Here is a 19,741-nt window from a genome sequence, read left to right as displayed (position 1 = left end):
TGTGTAAAGCCACTCATCCATCCTCATCTCTGCAACACTTAATTTATGGTTCTCTTTTAATGGCCATCATTCTGTGTCATTAAGCATTGCAAGTTGCACCACCATCTTATAAAATTTTTCGATAAGTTTGAGGGGTTCTTTTCTAGCACACAACAGGCCTGATGCATTCCTCTACTTTATCCATCCAACTTGAATTCTACTGATAATATCGCCATCTAGTTCACCATCGCTTTGAATGATAGACCCGAGATATCTAAAATGTGTACTCTTTTTTATGATTTGATCACCCAATACCACAATCCCACCACTAGATCTATTATTATTATTATTTATTGTTCTCATCTCTTACCTTTATATATGCTTGTAGTATGAAGACAATTGAGTAAAAATAGTCTTTTACAATTATGTTTCCCATCTAACAAATGCAAATAAACTGGAGAAATTACTCTTCCCCAAATTCAAGGAACCCAATCTCACCACGAAAGGAAATCCCTAATCTTTTAACCAGAAATACAAGATTATCCTAGAAGAGAGATGACAAACATAAAAGATCAAAAAGTTCCAAAAAATTCTCCACTTGAATGATCCTCAAAAGGATATTATCACTTAATGAATTATTTTAGGGACAATCTTGCTTGCACTATTTAAAGACAATTCTCTACTGCCACAATAAATTGAGCTGCCCAAAAAATTTCTATCACTTTTTCTTTTTTTTTTTCCTTGAGCCTGCTTGCTCTCTCTTTTTTTTCCCTCTAGCAACTACCACTATTTTATGCATCAACAATTCTATAAAAAATCGGGTTTAAATATTAACGTGGCTCTTTAAAATAATAATTTTTGTAACAAATTTTCAACTTTATTTCATTAAAGAAAAGAAAGAAAAAAGGATATTTAATATTTATTTTAAAATTGTTTATAAAAATTTTGTTCTTGTCTTGATAAAATTATATGGTCATCAAATTCTAATATTGTGCATCTCGAAAAAATTTATAGCTTATATTTTAACATGATATGTAGTTATCTGCGTTTGTAGTTTTGTTAGCTAGCCATGTTTAAGACACTTTCAGTGTTAAAACAGTGGAATTTTTCTTGTTTTCATCTTTTATTTTCTCAATAAGCAGGTGCTTTAGAAAGCTTCAACTTAAGAATAAAGAATTTAGAATTAATGCTTAGTTACAGCTATGTATCTGTCATATCAAGCCATGCCTTTATTTGTTACATTATTTTCTATTCTTTTTGTTTGATCTAGTGTGTTCTGCTAATGATATGAATTCTTTGGCTACCTCTTTTTTTTCTTCCAGCTCCGGCCCTTGTAATCCTGCCAAAGTCTCCACCGCCCTCTATGTCCTATTTTCACAAGCCAAATGATGAAGCTAATAGTGAAAACCATCGAAATCTAACTATAATTGTGGGCATCTGTGCTGCACTTCTAGTTGTTGTTGTTATTACTGTTTTGGTAATTTGCTCGTGCAGATCTGTGAAGGGGAATAAGTCCACTACTACGGAAATAGGTGAGCTCATAGTCCTACTCTTATATTTTAAACCTATCCTTTTAATTGTTAAGTTATATTTTCAATATGTTAGTTCGAGCTGTAAACCATAACCTAATTTGGCTTTTCTTTGGGCACTTAAACAATTTATGAATGATTTCAATATTGTCAAGCAATTTAAATTTATTGTTTTGAGTGAAATATTTCTTTTGAATGAGAAGGATCTATCATCAACTATTTGTGGACCAATATGGTCCTAGACTATGTAAAATGGCCAACTTAGTCCACAAACTCATTTAACGGGGACCGAAATGGTCCCATTGTTCAAATTGGAGGTTAAAATTAATGATAAATCTATTGTTTCGACAGAGAACTCACGGAGCATGTGCTAACTCTTAGGGTATTTTTAGAATTTAATATTTGTTTTTTTTTTGTGTTATTTTGCTACTCTTGTTGAGATGGAGAGGCTAGCACGAGACAAAGAGTAGGCGACAAGTAGGATTATTGAATAGTGTTGGAGAAGGTGGGAGAGCTGCAATGAACTTTTTTTGTTGGGTGTCAGATGCGTGAGACTATCACTCAATTTTCCTCACTCGTCGAAGCTTCCCCAAGTAAAAGAGTGAGGAGCGGATGAAAATTCCCCTTTAATAGCAGCATAATAACAAAGATGTGTGACATGGTTTAAAATTGCGCAATATGAGGTCCGTCTTTGCGCAATTCCAGTAAAAAATGCCTCGATGCTTACGCCTCGAGTTTTTTTTTTATGAGGCTTGCGCCTCAACTTGGTTGAGGCTCGCCTTAAGGCCCGTCTCGCCTCACTGGCATGGGCTTACGCCTCACGCTATATATATTAAAACTTACATAAATCTTGAAGTAAATGCCCAACATTGGACTCTATAGGAGAGGAGGAAGGGGAGAGAGCAGTTCATCATAATGATGATTCAAATGAAGAACCCCTTAGTGATGACAGTGCTGATAACTTATGAGTTCTTATTTGATATGTCATTGCTATTTATTTTTAGAAATTGGAATTATATGTTAATGAAAAGAATACTGAGATTTGGGAAAGATAGAATTTTGAGTTGAACTATATTTCATGTTGTCTAATTATTGGTATATTTTGATTTCACTTCATATCTTATGCTTTTTTATGTTTTATATTATGCACTCATTAGTATATAAAAAATTTATCATTTTATGTTTACGCAATCTTTTGATTTTGAGGCTTACGCCTCGCCTCACGAATGAAAAACGCCTCAATACCCGAATACGCAATTTTAAACATTGATGTGTGAAGATCGCACCCCACTTGCCTCGCATGTAGTGATGAATAGGAGTAGGTGCTGCTTCTTCCCTAGTGGCAATAACTAATAAATAGATTTTTTCTTCTTTTATTTTCATATTAATTTTATTGATTTGCAATCTATAATGTTTAATTTGATTTTTTTACTTCAATAATATTTCATTGTAATGTAAAATAAATTAAACATTTGAAAATATATTTTGTTCTTTCAAAAAAAAAAAGAAAAAAGATTTCAAGTAAAGCAAAAAAAGTTCTTTCTAAAAAATGATTTTAATTAATAAAAGATCGTGAGTTAGTTCTAAACAAATTAAAATTTAACTACAAATATATAAGTTTTATTCTCTCTAAAAAAATCAATTTCAATAAAATTAATATACAAATTTTAAATTTATACTTTTAGGAATAAAAAAACATAAATGCAATTTATTACATTACCTTGTAATAAAAAAATAGATATGTTAAATGAATTTATTGCAAAAAATCAACTTGCTCTGTTCCCCATATAATTTCAATCTACTTTTGCTTGTACATGAGATTATGTGTTGTATACGAGAAAATTAGTAAGTATAAAATTAATACTTAAAAATTCAAGAAAAAATATTTTCCAAAAATTCCCCCATTTTTTAACACCGCTAATTCCAATTTTCTTTTGTTTGGATGGCGGTACCATTTTGGTTCTTGTTTAAAGAGTTTGTGAACTAGATTGGGACTTTTACATAGCCTAAGACCATTTTGGTCCTTAAGAGATTATTGGAGGATCTTTTTGGTTTTTTTCTCTTTTTGAATGCTATATATTCTATATGTCACTAAAAGTGTATGTACAGTTAGCTTAGAAAAGATGATGCCTGACATATTGGTTGTGGAGTTTTTAGCATTTTTTAAAGAGCCACCCTAAAGTTTAAACATTTTTTATCTTAGAAGACAAATTTTAGTATAAAGATAAATTATAAAAAAATCAGTTATTTGAGGCATGCTAAACCACTGAATATATTATGCTGACCTAAATTAATAAAATAACATAATACACAAGTATTGTGATACAAAATGAAATTAATAGGATAATGTATGCTTTATGTGTTGGGTTTTTTTGGAAGCCTTTAAGCTTTTGGTAACAATAAAAAAACCTATCTAGGGTTATCATTTTTTATGAGGTCTAAGGATTTATTTTTAGTGTAGAAACTTCATGATGAATGAGAATTAGGATTTAATGAAGATATTCAAGAGTTAGGGTTTCCAATAAAAATTATGAGATGCAAAAAATAGAGCAAGAAAAGTTCTTTATCATGTAATTTTTTTAGTAGAATAGATTTTATTATCAACCAATGAAAATAGGACAACATGAAGCAATTTAATAATATTGCTAGATTAAAATAACTAAATGTAAAAAAAAAAAACATCAGTAAGGCCAACAAATGGCAAATGAACTAATTTGTAAAAGAGAAGAACCCCAAGGCTCTTCTTTAAAATGTCTTGTATATGTTGGAGAGTAATGGTATATTTTCTTACTTTTCTTTTCTCCTGGCATATAGAATTTGAAACTTTTTGTCAAGTACCCTTTATGTGCTAGAATTGCTGATTTTAGAGCCAACATATAGAAATTCTAGAATGTCAATGTCCTTAATAACATAATGATCATCATGAGCAAAAGCTTAAGGTTGGTCTACATAACTAATCTTTTGAGAAGGTGCAACTTAAAGCTCACTTGTTGGGCCTTCCGAGAAGACATCGATTCCCTGACAAGATTTAAGTTGATTTAGAGTTGAGTACTTAAGAATTTCTTATTTGATTATTCTTCGTGTTCAAAAAGATACTACATCAACATATATATACTAAAAGAGTATCTAATAAAGGATATAATTAACTAAGCTTAATTCTCTCCTTAAATTTAGAAAATAGAATCACTGGAGAATGATTATTTCCTAACATTAGGAAACAGAATCATAGGAGAGGATCACAATTGATCTCTCCTTTTATTCTTGAAAAAACTTTTCTAAAATAAATTATCTAATTTTGACTTTCAAATATTCAACACTTCCCATCAAGTTAGAGAATATATATCATATAATCCAAGTTTGCAAATTAAGTCTTCAAGGTTAGATCTAGGTAGAGCTTTGGTAAGGATGTCTGCAATTTGTATTTAAATTTAACAATCTCACTAGTCACCTTCTCTTTGATAAAGTGTTTATCAATTTTTACGTGCTTAATCCTGTCATGAATCATGATGCATGAGATTCTTAGCTATGTTGATAGCTGCCTGATTATTACATATCAACAAAATAGGAGATGAACTTATTTGTCCATGTTCAATAAATACCCTTTTTATCCAACTCCCTTCACAAATTTCCCGAGCCAAAGCTCTGTACTCAGCTTTTGGCTATCACTGATTGCTTCTTACTGCTCTCGATATCAAGATTATCCCAGATAAAAAGAACAATACCCATAAGTTCATCGTCCATCAATGATGTTTCCTACCTCTTGTATTATGCTAGGAATCTGGAAATCATAAAAAAAAATAGCAAATGCTTTGCAAGATGGTAACAACCCTTCATTAGTAACATAATTCCCAATTGGATGACTTGTACATCTCCTAACACCCTTCCCCAATGCAATTAGCATGGTAGAGTCATATCTCCAGCCTTTTTCGTACCTATGTTTTCTTTTGGTGGACTTGACATTGAGTCAATATCTTGGTTGCATGCTTGCCGTGATCCGTGTTCTAGCTCATGTTTTCTCCTTCTGATGTAGACTTGAAAATCCTCATTAGCAAGTTGTGGAGCTATAGATTGAATTGGCAAGGGAGAAGAAACATTTGCGGGATGGACTGATGACTGAACATGCATGGGTGTTGACAAATCTTGTGTATGGTCTTTGGTCACAAGCACATATTTAAAAGAACTTGATGACTTTGAGCGGGTAAAGGAAGACTTGAGAAAAGACTCCAAAATTTGATGATCATTCATGCTCTTCCACTGAAGATGAGATATGGGATAGGACATATGCTCAAAGAAAGAGACATCCATTATGGTGTAAAATCTTTTGTTGGTTGGAGAATAATATTTGTACCCTTTTTGAGTTGGAGAGTATCCTAAAAAAATACACTTATTCGCTCTAGGATCAAATTTGCATGGTGTTAAGGATACATATGAACAAATATTGTGCAACCAAATACCTTCAGTGGTAAATCAGACAAAGCTGTACGGGTGAGGAAAATTTTCTTGGAAGTTGACATGGAGATTGAAAGTTAAGGACTCTAGATGGTATATAATTGATCAAATAGGTAGCTGTGAGATTGGTTTCTCCCCAGAAGTAATTTGGAATATTAGAGGAAAACATAAGATGCCAGGTAACCTCCAAGAGATATCTATTCTTGCGCTCAACCACTCCATTTTGTTGAGGGGTGTCAACATAAGAACTTATGTGGATAATCCCATGGTTTTGAAGGTAGGCATTAAGACTACTAGTGAAGTATTCCTTAGCATTGTCTGACTTGAATTCTAGAGTTGAATTGATTTTGGATGATAAGATTGAAGGTTTGTAAAATTTACCCAACCTCAAACTTTTCTTTCATAAGGAAAACTCAATTTACCCCTGTATGATCATCAATAAATGTCACACCATTGAGTGTCCGAAACATTTTTTATCATTTAAGGACCCCACACATCACTGTGGATTAAGGAAAATGCACTTGAATGTTTGTATGGAATTTGAAGATATACAATTAGAGTATGCTTTACAATCTGACAAATTTCACAATGAAAAGATGTAGAATTTTTATTGATAAATAATTTGAGAAATAATTTTGCAAGATATACAAAGCTAGGATGACCAAGACAATAGTGTAACAATATAATTTCACTATATGTATTAATTTTTGAATTGGATGTAGAATTGAAAGATTCTAATCGACTCTAAGATTAAACGCAACTCGTTCGAGAAACTTGGTTTGATGATCGATCACATGGGAGGGGATAGAGTCCGGAGCACAGTTCAACACTACTAATTATCTTCCCCAATTTCAAGTCCTAAAAAAACACAATTTTGGATAAAATTTAGTAACACATTAGTCACAAGTTGATTTGCTAATGGACAAAGATTATAATCCATGTTTGGAACATGGAGGACAGAGTTGAGATACAACTCTTTAGTAAGTTGGATTGAACCTGTTCCAACAATTTTAGAGTTTGAATCATCTGCAATACGAACGGATGAGTGACCACTACTTGGCTTGTGATTTTGGAGAAGGGCAACATCTCTTGTCATATGATTAGAAGCACCAGTGTTGACTACCCACAACCTCATGTCTACTTTGTTAGTAGTAAATGTAGTATGCGAATTTGTTTGCGCAACTAAACCTTTCCCAATAATTTTACCACTTTCAACTTGACTTAAACAATTTTTGCAGCAAATCCGTCTGCTTGTTGCTAAATGGGCTAGGCTTAGAGGAGCACTCTCAGAGTTGGAAGCTACATGTGCTTTGTTGTCTCTATCAAACCGTGTATTTGATTTCCAATCAGTTGGTTTGCATGGAGCTTCCAAAAAGTCTCCTTGTAATGACCTGGTTTCTTACAGTAATCACACCAAGGCCTTTCTCATTTATGATGATCTCTACCATTATTGTTAGATGATTGGATAATAAGGGCAGATGCATCTTACATTGGTGCGGGTTGTTCCTTAAATCCCATCATCTTTTTCTTTCTAATTTCTTTATGCCTAACCTATGAAGAAGCCTCCCTAAGATTCAGTAGTGGTTTAGTGCCCATGATTTAACCTCGAACATCATCCAACTCCTTGTTATGTTCTAAGAAAAACTTGAGCAACCTTTTTTATTCCACAATCTGCTTGTGCATTACTGCATCTTCTAGACATATCCATGAGTGAGTTTTGAATAAGTCAAGTTTTTGCCAATATCGTGTGAGTGTGTTGTAATATTGAGTAATAGACTACTATCCTTGGTGGAAGTCATGAAGTACTGATTCAACCTGAAACAATAAATGGAGTAAGTCTCTTTGGCTGCATCCAATATTTCTTTTGCAGTCCCAAGCAAAACAAGAAATTTTCACCTATGTCATTTTTCATGAAATTGATAAGCCATGACTTGATTATATTATTTTCAATTTTCCATTTTCTAAAACCCGGATTTATAATCTCTGGCATGATTGCTGCTCCCGTGAGATACCCATCATTTCCCTTACCATAAATGAACAACAACATCGATTGAGATTGAGATCACTGCAAATAATTATAACCATTTAATTCATGTCCTATAATGAGAATAAGAGAAGAATCACTGCCACCAAAGTTTGGAATTTCTAAAATGCTTCATGATTCTGATGTCGTGATGCCGGATGTTTGTATTGAAGCCATACTGTATTGCGAAGAAGATGAGGGATAAAAACACATAAGGTTGCTAGAAATATAGAGGAGGAAAAAAAAGGCCCAAACGAAGCTACCATAGAGAGAGAGGGAGAGTCGGCCTCAAGGGATTAGGGTTCAAAGAACAAGCTTTGATATCTTGAAGAATTTCTTATTTGATTATTCTTCTTGTTAAAAAAGGTACTACATTTACATATATATTCTAAAAGAGTGTCTAATAATGGAAATAATTAGCTAGCATAATTTTTTCCTCTAGGAAACATAATCATAGTAGAATATGACAATTGATCTCTTCTTTTATTCCTAAGAATAATTTCCTAAAATAAAAATAGAATCATAGAAAAAGATCACAATTGATCTCTCCTTTTATTCTTGATAATACTTTAAATTCCCAAACTTTGACTTTCAAATATTATGCCGGTACAAAAGTACAAAACAAATTAGATGTAATTTGAACCACCTCCATTGCATTAGATGATATTTTTATTTGATGAATGTTCCTCATTGTCATGTTTGCTAGGAGTTTTCCATAGCATTAGGTGTGTCCTGAAAAGTTGTGACTAAAATTTTACTAGAAGAATTATTAGCATGTCTCCAAACTCTACCTTTTGCTAGTAGTTACTGGCCTTGGAACCAATTCAATTTTCTATTTCCAAATTTAGTATTAACATCCATTTTGACTAGTACCCTTGGTATTGACGGCCTAGAAAGCTTCATTGTAGCAACATCCACTAAAAGTGGTTTACTAAAATTGAGTTAAGAGAAACTAGAATTGATTGGTTTAAGTTGTGAATTTATAGATGCGAAAAAATAACTTAAATTAGAGTAACAAGAGGTTCCTCAGAATAGTCAATGCATTGACCACTTAAGTGCATGCATTAGGAATCTATTTAGAAATGGATGTATGCCTAGGGAGATGAAATGTATTGACACTTAGTGCGAGCATAGCCAAAAGAGCACTCTAACACTAGTTGATCATGAGGGATGAGTGATAATGAGGGCTGAGCGCAAGAGCACAGAGGTTGAACTTAATGCGGGGAGTGCCTGTGAAGGGTTGTCCGCTGGCGTGGAAACACCAATGAGGGAGGCCTATTAGGGTGAGTTACCAATAAATTGTTTGAGTAATTGATTGACATTCTTTCCAAGTTAGATCTTGGGGCGTGACAATTAGGGTGAGTGACCAAATGTAACTTACGGAGCTCGGGGGGCATGTGAACGCTAATTGAAATGAAATCTCAAACCCTAATCAAGCATTTATCGTATAAATGTTTCTTGTTGGATCTTTCATCCAAAGAAAAAAAGGCTAATCATCCTTACAAAAATTGAGAAGACAGTGGTAGGGTCACTCTCATTGAGATTTTTGCCTAAGATGGAGATCCGTTTGATGAGCTCTTTGGGGTTGCACCAACTCGTTTGAACCACAATTTGGAGAGAGAGGGAGAGGGAAGGAGGAGAGAGAGAGAGAGAGAGAGAGAGAGAGATACTTAGTCATTAGGTATGTGTGGCCTTGTCGAAATTAATATATATATGAGAACTACAAAATAATATAATAAGTTGTGTGAGAGAGGAACGACGAAAAATAAGAGAAAGTTAATATTCACTTAATGAATTACAACATAATTTGCCTTTTATTTATTGAAATAAGATTCATCCTATGAATTTTGATACAATTTTTTATTTTGGAAGATTTTTTTAATTATTTGGATTTTTTTAAAGGTTTCTTTGAGCACTTGAAGGTTTTAGAAACATGAATAATTCTTTCGACCAGAAAAATAGTCAAATCCCAATGGCTTGACCATTGAATCCTAGTTTGGCTAAATGAGCTTTTGGTGAATCTCTTAGATTCAAAAAGTTCGAGGAACCTTCTTGTGGTTGCATTTTGTAACAACCTAATGTTGGATGTTTTTTTTTTTTTTACAATTCTTAGGAAGTTTAGAATGTTTCTTAGATGTCTAGAAATTTCTAGAAACTTCTTTTTTATCCCATAATCAAATGCACCATTAACTGAAGGTTCTAGAAACTTAACTAGTTCCTTCACTTGAAAATATCAAATCATGATAGCTTAACCATCATAGTCAATCCTCTCCAATCCCAATGTATTTGCTCCTACAAATGAAATCAATGGTAAATAATGATAAAATAGAATTATGGTCAACTTTTGCATAATGATATTGATCACATTAGAATCAATATTTCGCTTCATCAAATAGATGCAAGTAGTTCATCTGATGTGTTTAGTCCATGTAGTGACTAGTGAGTTTTCTTTGTTGTCAGAACCCCCCATCTCAATGATTTATGCTAGGGCCAGCCTCCTGATGGAGTTGGCATGATGTAGTTAATCAGCATTGTGTGATCAACCTATATCAAAGTTGAAGCAAATTCTGTGTTGCTGCCACCATAATGGTTTGTTTGGCCAAATGTGGCAATTCACCTTTCTTCCTGGGAAGTAGTATGCAGCCATCTCGTGATGTTTCTTTGTTAGTTGCCTTTGTTCGAGTACTCTTTTCTTAAGGACATCAAACATATGCCAAAAAGGATGAATACTGAAGTAATATTTTCCTTTTTGAATTTTTCTTTTTGAATGATATTTTCATCAATGCCTGCCGTCTCCTCTACCATAGAAAGATCAATTGGAAGTATCTCTTGAATTTCTTGAGTTTTCTTTCTGTTGCATATCCAATCTGAACTAGTAGAGGGTGTGTTGGATTTGCCAAGCAACAAGTGTTTTAATCATAGTCATAATTGTGGCCATCAAACTTTGATATTTGGAAATCTTGGTTAAAATTTTGATTGTATAATTATTTTAAAAGTTTGGTTATATAGTGGTAGAGATTTTTAAAATTCTCTTACACCTTCTGAATTGTGTTATAATCAATTTAACTTGATGCCAGGGTTGCATGAGATTATGGGTAGTTTTCAAATGTGGTCTCTCCCAACCCTCAAACTAATGATAGTGAAATTTCTTTAGTTGGAACTAATGCTCCTATACTAACAATGATCCACATCAACTTGATATTCTAATATAAATTTGTTATGATACAAATTGATTTCAGATTTATTATTATGACCCTAAGAACTTGGTCATTTCAAGCCATTGGGAATTGTAAGGGTTGTTGGGTTAGAACTGACCTATCAAGGGGTCTTGATGAAATGAAAAGAATTACCTATTGTTTGTGAGGTACTATGAGCTAGGAATCATCGTCTATAGTTGGCATCGAAAAGTAACACCTTAATATATTGCTTATATCTTTCATAGATGGTGTACAACAACAATAACAACATCAAGCCTTTGTCCCACTATGTGGGGTCGACTACATGAATCCTTTATTGCCATTGTGTCCGGTTAAAAGTCAAATTCTCATTTAAATCTAGTAAAGAAAGATCATTTCTAATATTTTCTAACCAAGTCTTTTTAGGTCTACCTCTACCTTTCTTAACATAAGTCGAATCTAATGCCTCAACTTTCCTAACCGGGTCATCGGAAGGCCTCCGTTTAATGTGACCAAACCATTTAAGGCGACTCTCTCTAATCTTATCTTCCACTGGAGCTACTCCAAACTTTTCACGTATATGCTCATTTCGTATCATATCTCTAAGGGTCAAGCCACTCATCCACCTAAACATCCTCATCTCTGCAACACTTAATTTAGTATTATGATTCTCTTTTAATGGCCAACATTCGGCACCATAAAGCATTGTAGGTCTCATCACCATCTTATAGAATTTTTCCTTAAGTTTGAGGGAGACTTTTCTATCGCACAATAAGCCCGATGCATTCTTCCACTTCAACAATCCAACTTGAATTCTGCTCATAATATCCCCACCTATTTCATCATCACTCTGAACATTAGAACCAAGATATCTAAAACGTGTACTCTTATTAATGATTTGATCGCCCAATGTCACAATCCCCTCACTAGGTCTATTGTTACTAAAATTACACTCCATATATTCAGTTTTAGATCTGCTCAAGCGAAAACCTTTAGACTCTAAATTTGACCTCCATAATTCAAGTTTACTTTCAACTCCCTCTCTAGTCTCATCAATAAGAAGAATATCATCAGCAAAAAGCATACACCAAGGTACATCCTCTTGCAAATGTCTAGTGAGAACATCCATGACTAAAGCAAAAAGATATGGACTTAAGGTTGATCCTTGATGCAATCCAATCGAAATAGGAAAATACTTAGTCAAACCACCTTGTGTTTGAACACAAGTAATACCTCCTGCATAGATATCTTTAATGATTTGAATATAAGCGTTATTAACTCCTTTCTTTTCAAGAACTCTCCACATTACAAATCACTTAATTGAAAGTCCATTCAAAGCTAATAGCACAAAATCAAAGTTGGCATCACATTGATGGGTCCCACATACAATTCATATGAAGTACTTAAAATAGCCCTAAAAGACTTGTTGATACCAACTTACTACGTATTCGATAACTCATATGTCAATTATAACCCAATTCTACAGTCATCTATAGTTGCCGACTTATTTTTTTTTGGCTCTCTTTTATTTATTTTGTGCAGCCTGATACTTAGAGATTTTACAACTTCAAGAAAAATATTCCATATAAAATATATGAATTCATAGCATTCATAAAATTTGGTGGTAGGCCAATGAAAATATGGCATCTAAATAATGAAAACATGTTAACATTAGGGTCATCAACCTAAAATAGTTATTGCGGTGAAGTGGTCGTAACGATATTTGAGTAATTAGTATTATCATGGTGTCCACATGATAATTTACTTAGTCTTCTCTTATAAGGTTGTCTCAGGATCCACCAACACCCTTGTTATAGAGCTAGTACCTTCATGGTGTCGATAACTACCATTCCATAAGATTATTTACACTTAGATTCATCTTCTCCAATCTAGTATTATTTTTCATTTAATCGTATAAGGTTGTGGGATAAAGGCTTGTTGTTGTTGTCGTATGAGGTTGTGCATAATGGTCAATTATGTTATACTAGCAATAAAAATATATGTTTTAAGAAATCATTTATAAAGATAGATGGTAATAAATCTCTATATAATTCTTTATATCTCCTCCCTTAAGTATAGATGTGAAGGTTGGTCGCTGGTTGCTCGAGTTAAGTTGTCAATCTTTATTGTAGCACGTTCTTTGCTCATCACCAATGCTACAATAACCTTTCCTTCTCAAACCCAATTTTATAGAAATTGATCAAGATGTAATGGTTGGCGAGCTCAGGTGATGGCTCAAAGATATCAAGTCTCATTTCATATTGTATAGAAATCTTATGCATTGCTTTTCTTAATGACTTATGCATGTTGACTATATAAAAAAAAGGGGAAGATGAAGAAAATTCAAATAACTTCAAGAAGCAATGCTCCGGGTCAGTATGCGATCTGAGCTCATACTACCTGTGCTTGCACGTCTCTGCATCCCATGCACCGGCCCCACTTCATGAAATGATGCAACGCTCCTCACATAACTTCCACTTACATAATAAAACCACCATAGCCCATTCTCCTCATTCAAACACAAGCCCGCTCCCTTTGTCCCCCTCGTCTCTATGTGACGCTCACAGGAGTCGAAACCCCTTCGCTCGCTCGATTCCACCGTGCAGCCCAGCCTATCCATGAAGACCTCATCCACCCTTGTTGCCTCTCACATGCACAACTCCATGCGCAAGCCCAAGCCAGATCCTGCACCTATACCGCCGACAGTTCTTCGTTAATCCGATCACAATCCCACTCGAAACCTGCCCGGTTTCATCTGCTTCTCACAAGAAAACCAACATCCACGCCGATCGACCCCTTCCAGCTTAATCGAACACCCTCTTGTTTGAAATCATCCCTTGCTCCAACCGAATATATGCCCTATTTCGCATAAGACCAGAGATCCACTTTTTAATCAACCAAGTCTTTTTAATTTAAATTGGGGTTTGGACAGCGCTCTAGACCAGAGATCCACTTTTTAAGTTATTTTGCTTCTACAAATGAAATAAATGATAAGTAGGGCCGGTTCTTGTAGAATGATGTTGATCATATTGCAATCAATGGAATAATTATATTTTGATTCACTCAAGAGACGCTGTCATTCAATCTGATTTATCTTCTCAATTAAAAGAATTCATTTGATGATTTATGGCATGAACAACTTTCTAATGGAGTTTGCATGTCGTATTTGATCACTAGAATGTAATCAATCCATATTGAACAATAATTTTAATTGTCTAGTTTTCTTAGTGGTATGTTGCAACCATCCTAATGGTCTAACTGGCCCAATGTGATAGTCGCCAACCTTCCTATGGATTAACGTGCAGTCATCCTCTATTGTCAAATGACAAAACTCAAATGTATTATCTTATCAATGCTGAAGACTTATGGAACTAGCAGGATAATGTAGGCTTCATGCGAACTGTAGATTTCTTGGAAGAATCAAGAAATGAATCCTGGGTTAAGATTTTTTATAATAAGGACTTGAGAGTTTCTTCAGCTTTCAAGCATGCACGAGAATTAGACATTCAAGAATTTGGATTTTCAATGTAAACTAGCCTAGAGTTATGCAAGAGCATCTGGAGATGAAATCAAAAAGACCAAGATAAGGTTCTTTACAATGCAATCTATGATTCCAAAACACGAATATGGTTTACTCATGCAAATTTTGCCTTCTTGATGTATCTCAGAAAAGTTGGTTATCCTTGCAAAATCATGATGAGAGCTAGAGATTGAGTTGAGAACCTTGGGATATGTAGTGATGGAGATCTATTGGACGGACTCTGTTGTGATATATGCCAATGCATTTGGAGAGAGAAACTACCAAGCCATTAGTTGTGTGATTTGAACTATGATATGATAGAAATATAGAATGTTAGGAAAAATAATGTGAAAATCGGCTTAGCGAGTGTATCAATAAAAATATGAGAGAATTTTCATTTATTTTTCAAGACGTAAAAGAATTATAAACTAAACAGTCTATTTATAGGAATAGCTTCATGCCTTCTAATGATAATCTAATTAAAATAAGAAATAATGCTATTCTTATTGTAATTCCATTGTGCTTAATTAGGAATAGTAATTTTAAACTCTACCATTTAAATGCGGGTAAGGGTGAGCAAAATAAATCCTGAAGGATATGATCGGCCATGTATTGTCTAATGATATTTTATGCAAAACTCGTAATGTTGAAAGCTTCTCTTCATCTCTAGAAAATTCAGGGGATCTTCTGGAAAATTCTTTGATCTTTTGGAAGGTTTTGGTGGATTCTAGAAATTTAGATAATTTCTTGAACTCAAGATAATTTCAAACCCTCATGGTTTGATCAACTAGACTCGATGGAACTAAGTTAGGGGTTGGAGAGTCTCTCAGGTCAGAGTAGAGGTATTGTGTTGATGACTAATATAGGTCATGTTGCTTTCTTTTCCACTCCCTTCCCTGAATCTCATTTTGTTTTCAATTCCTGAGCGAGGTTTAGTGCAACATTTGTTGGAATGGAAGAGAATCCAAATTATATGAAGTTTTAAGTTGTTCTCAAATGGTTAGTGAAATTGGAGCATTAAATGTGATTCTCAACTATGATGAGCATTGATGCAGACAAAGGGGGGCCAACTCAAAATAAATCAATTTTGACTTCCCTTGAGTTTACAAGCTCAATCAAAATTGAGCTGAAATTTTAACTCATTTATGAGCTGGTCTTTAGTTCACTTATTGAATTAAGGGTTAGCTCATTATTAGCTAACATTTTAGTTCATAGTTATCTTTTAATTAATATACTTTTATTATAGTTTTTAATGTCTTCATTTAAGTTATCTCTTGGTTTTCCAAAAGGGCTTTTGGAATCCCAAGAATGTTGTTTTATTTTCCCATGCCTTGGTTCCTTGGCTTCCATGGTGGGCTTCTGTTTTCTGTGCCATGGCTCCTTGGATTTTTGGCCGGCTACTAGTTTTCTGAGCCTAAGGGTTTTCCCGTGGCTTTGGCGCCTTGGTTCCGTGCGGCCTTTTTGGTTCCCGTGGTTGCTCCTTCGGTTTCCTGAGCTGGGTTGTTTTTCCGTGAAAAGCAATAGGTTTTTTTATGGCTTGTAATGTTTGGAATTCCTATGTGGATTCAATGTTTTGTCTTCTGGTATTCCCCTTTCATACCTATAAATATGAGGGGTTATGTATTGTTTTAAAAGGAGAATGATATGTGTTTTTTGGAAATGTAAACCGGCGGATTTGCTTGGAGAAGCTTGTGAGCTTTGTCCATCTTCTTTTCTCATCCCCTCCGGAAATCTTGCGAGCTCTTTCCAACCTTCGTCTTGGCTTCTAATATCTTTCGTCTCTCCGCTAGTGCTACTCCATCTGTATCCTTCTTCTCTAAGTGAAGCAAGTTTAGGGTGTCTTTAATTTCGATTTGAGTTTGAAAGTCGTTTAATCTCAATTTGTTGTTGTAATTTTGTTCTTAAATTTCTAAGTCTTGATTTTATTTGAAATGTAAGAGTTTGTTCGTCTCATTTGACGATCTTGTAGTCGTTTGTCCGTCGTTCTTGTGGGCGGAGGTCCTCGGGTGCCCCATCCCCCGGATTTTTTGCCCGCATCAATCATGAAACGTTATTCTCAATTCTAATAAGTGAAGATGGGACTTATGAAGTGACCTTCGATATTATTTTTACGGTCTGTTTCAATAAGGTACCATTTTTATTTTATTTACTTGTCATTCATAGACTGGATGGTGGGCTCGACCTAAGCAGATTAGATCAAGGAATTAAATCTGAAGGGAGGAGCAGTGGAATGAGTAGAGAGGGCAGGAAAAGGGGTGGTAGTAGCAATAGTATTTTGAAATGCAAAATAACCCATGTTCTTTTTTCTTTTGACCTGTCATTCAGATATGAAAAGTACGTCAGATGCTGTTACCTCATGTAGATGTCGTCAGGCACTAGTTGATCAAATATTACCTTCATATCATCTTATATATTTACTTTCATTAAAAATTTAAGATTGCACCATATCAACTGTAAGGCTTTTAAAACTAAGGCATGCAAATTGTTCGCATTCTTTAGTTTCTAATTGTGAATCTAATTTTGCAGCAAAACTGAAGTCTTCTCTGGAGGCCCCAACTGGAGAAAGTTCTCTTCCTCATCCAACCAGCATGAGGTTTCTTGCATATGAAGAGCTCAAAGAAGCAACAAATAACTTTGAAACCTCAAGTGTGCTTGGAGAGGGTGGATTTGGTCGTGTTTTCAAGGGTGTCTTAAGTGATGGGACAGCAGTTGCCATTAAGAAGCTTAACAACGGAGGACATCAGGGAGATAAAGAATTCTTAGTTGAGGTTGAGATGTTGAGCAGGCTGCATCACCGAAACCTAGTAAAACTTGTTGGTTATTTTTGTAGCCGCAACTCTTCACAGAACCTCCTCTGTTACGAACTTGTTTCTAATGGGAGTCTAGAAGCTTGGCTCCATGGTATTCTTTCACTTGACCAAATTGGTTCAGCAAATAAACTTTGTTGCGAGTTTTTTGATTTATTGATTTTTTTTTAATTGCCTTCTTATTTAGGTCCCTTGGGAGCAAATTGTCCTTTGGACTGGGACACACGAATGAAGATCGCTCTTGATTCTGCGAGGGGACTGGCCTACCTTCATGAAGATTCCCAGCCTTCTGTCATTCACCGGGATTTCAAGGCATCCAATATATTACTTGAGAACAACTTCCATGCCAAGGTCTCTGACTTTGGCCTTGCCAAGCAGGCCCCTGAAGGCCGCACAAACTACCTTTCAACTCGTGTGATGGGAACATTTGGGTATAGTAGCAAACATGTCTCTAAAGTTTTTTTTTTTTTTTTTTTTTTTTTTTTTTTTTTTTTTTTTTTTTTTTTTTTTTTTTTTTTTTTTTTTTTTTTTTTTTTTTATCATTGCTGTCTTTTAGTTCATGATGGTGGTGAGACCTACAATGCTTTATGGTGCCGAATGTTGGCTATTAAAAGAGAAGCATAATAATAACTTAAAGTGTTGCAGAGATGAGGATGCTTAGGTGAATGATTGTCTTTACCCTTAGAGATAGGATACGAAATGAGCATATATTTGAAAAGGTTGGACTGGCGTAGCTCCACTGGAAGATAAGATTAGAGAGAGTCGACTTAGATGGTTTGGTCACATTAAACGGGGGCCTTCCGAGGTGTTAGATTTGACTTATGTTAAGAAAGATAGAGGCAGACCTAAAAAAACTTGGTTAGAAATATTAGATATGATATCACTTACATTAGATTTAAGTGAGAATTTAACTTTTAACATAACACAATAGCGAAAAAGGATTCATGTAGCCGACCCGTTGTTGTTGTTTTTTTCATTGCTTTCTTTTAGTTCATGATGTATAAGCCGAACTATCTTCATCTTCCAGATATGTTGCACCTGAATACGCCATGACTGGGCATCTATTGGTGAAGAGTGATGTATATAGTTACGGCGTTGTTCTGCTTGAGTTGCTAACCGGAAGGAGGCCCGTGGATATGTCACAGCCATCTGGCCAGGAGAATCTCGTGACCTGGGCTAGGCCTCTTCTTCGGGACAAAGATAGATTGGAAGAGCTCGCCGATTCAAAACTTGAGGGCAAATACCCATTGGAAGATTTCGTGAGAGTTTGCACGATAGCCGCAGCTTGTGTTGCGCCGGAGGCAAACCAGAGGCCGACAATGGGCGAGGTGGTGCAGTCGCTTAAGATGGTCCAGCGACTAGCAGAGTACCAAGACACAATGCCGACGCCATCGGCCCGGCCGAATATAAGGCAATCTTCGACTACTTATGAATCTGATGGTACTTCTTCGATGTTCTCTTCGGGGCCTTTTTCTGGTATGAGCGTGTTTGATAATGAGAACATTTCGAGGACGGCTGTGTTTTCAGAAGACCTGCATGAAGGCCGATGAGTCGGGGAAGCCGATGTTTGTATATTTCAATTTAAACTTTTGCCCCTGGCATTTTGGGTTTCTTTCTGATTTTGAAGGAAAGAGAAAGATTGTTTTCCTTTTGAATTTGCTGCAACAGATGATTTTGATTTACCCGATTCCTATTGGTTTGTTCATATCTCTCGTCTGAACATATCAATTGAGTGATGTTTTATAATCTGCTTAGATTGTGTTGTCATTGGGTATGTTATTTGTCAAGTGTTAATTTTGTTGATGAAATTTTGAAAATTGTTGTGCATAAATTGTATTTTTTTTGGGCACCAACATTACCCTCAAAAAAGAATGGCTATCCTATTTAAGGGCTTTGTAATATTTTTATAATATACATTTGCATCCCAATTTATCCTAAATTCATATTATAACTCAGTTCAATTTTTTAGTCTCGCATCATAGAAGAGTTTATAATAGTTGTTTTTCTATAATAAAAAATACATGCAATTTGTAACAAAATATGCTATATGAAATGGCTTACATGCATACATATTAAAAATTGGAATATGAAACACCTTAAATTGGAATTCAGAGCAAATAATAGAACTCAATTGGAGATTGACCAACTTTATCATAGTACCCATCAAACTACCTCCAGTATAAATCATCATAATTTCTTGCATTATCTTCATCGGCAATACTTTAACAACAATGTTTTAACTGCGGCATGAATCTACA

The 19,741-nt window shown here is 34.7% G+C and overlaps 1 protein-coding gene across 3 annotated transcripts in view; it reads left to right on the top strand.

The window, feature by feature from the left end:
- The window catches only part of LOC110112672 (receptor-like cytoplasmic kinase 176), a 32,889-nt gene extending 13,652 nt beyond the window's left edge, over positions 1–19,237 (top strand). For all 3 annotated transcript variants that reach the window (XM_020844974.2, XM_020844973.2, XM_028695372.1), the window contains 4 exons: positions 1,302–1,511; positions 17,203–17,577; positions 17,671–17,914; positions 18,511–19,237. In XM_020844974.2, coding sequence (XP_020700633.1) covers positions 1,302–1,511; positions 17,203–17,577; positions 17,671–17,914; positions 18,511–19,033 — 1,352 coding nt within the window. In that variant the 3' untranslated portion in view covers positions 19,034–19,237. The remainder of the gene's footprint in view (positions 1–1,301; positions 1,512–17,202; positions 17,578–17,670; positions 17,915–18,510) is intronic.
- The last annotated feature ends 504 nt before the right edge of the window (positions 19,238–19,741 follow it).

This window comes from Dendrobium catenatum, unplaced genomic scaffold (assembly GCF_001605985.2).
Source record: "Dendrobium catenatum unplaced genomic scaffold, ASM160598v2 fragScaff_scaffold_627, whole genome shotgun sequence".
NCBI lineage: Eukaryota > Viridiplantae > Streptophyta > Magnoliopsida > Asparagales > Orchidaceae > Dendrobium > Dendrobium catenatum.
Note: the sequence above shows the minus strand (reverse complement) of the source record. Positions and strands in the feature narration are given on the sequence as shown.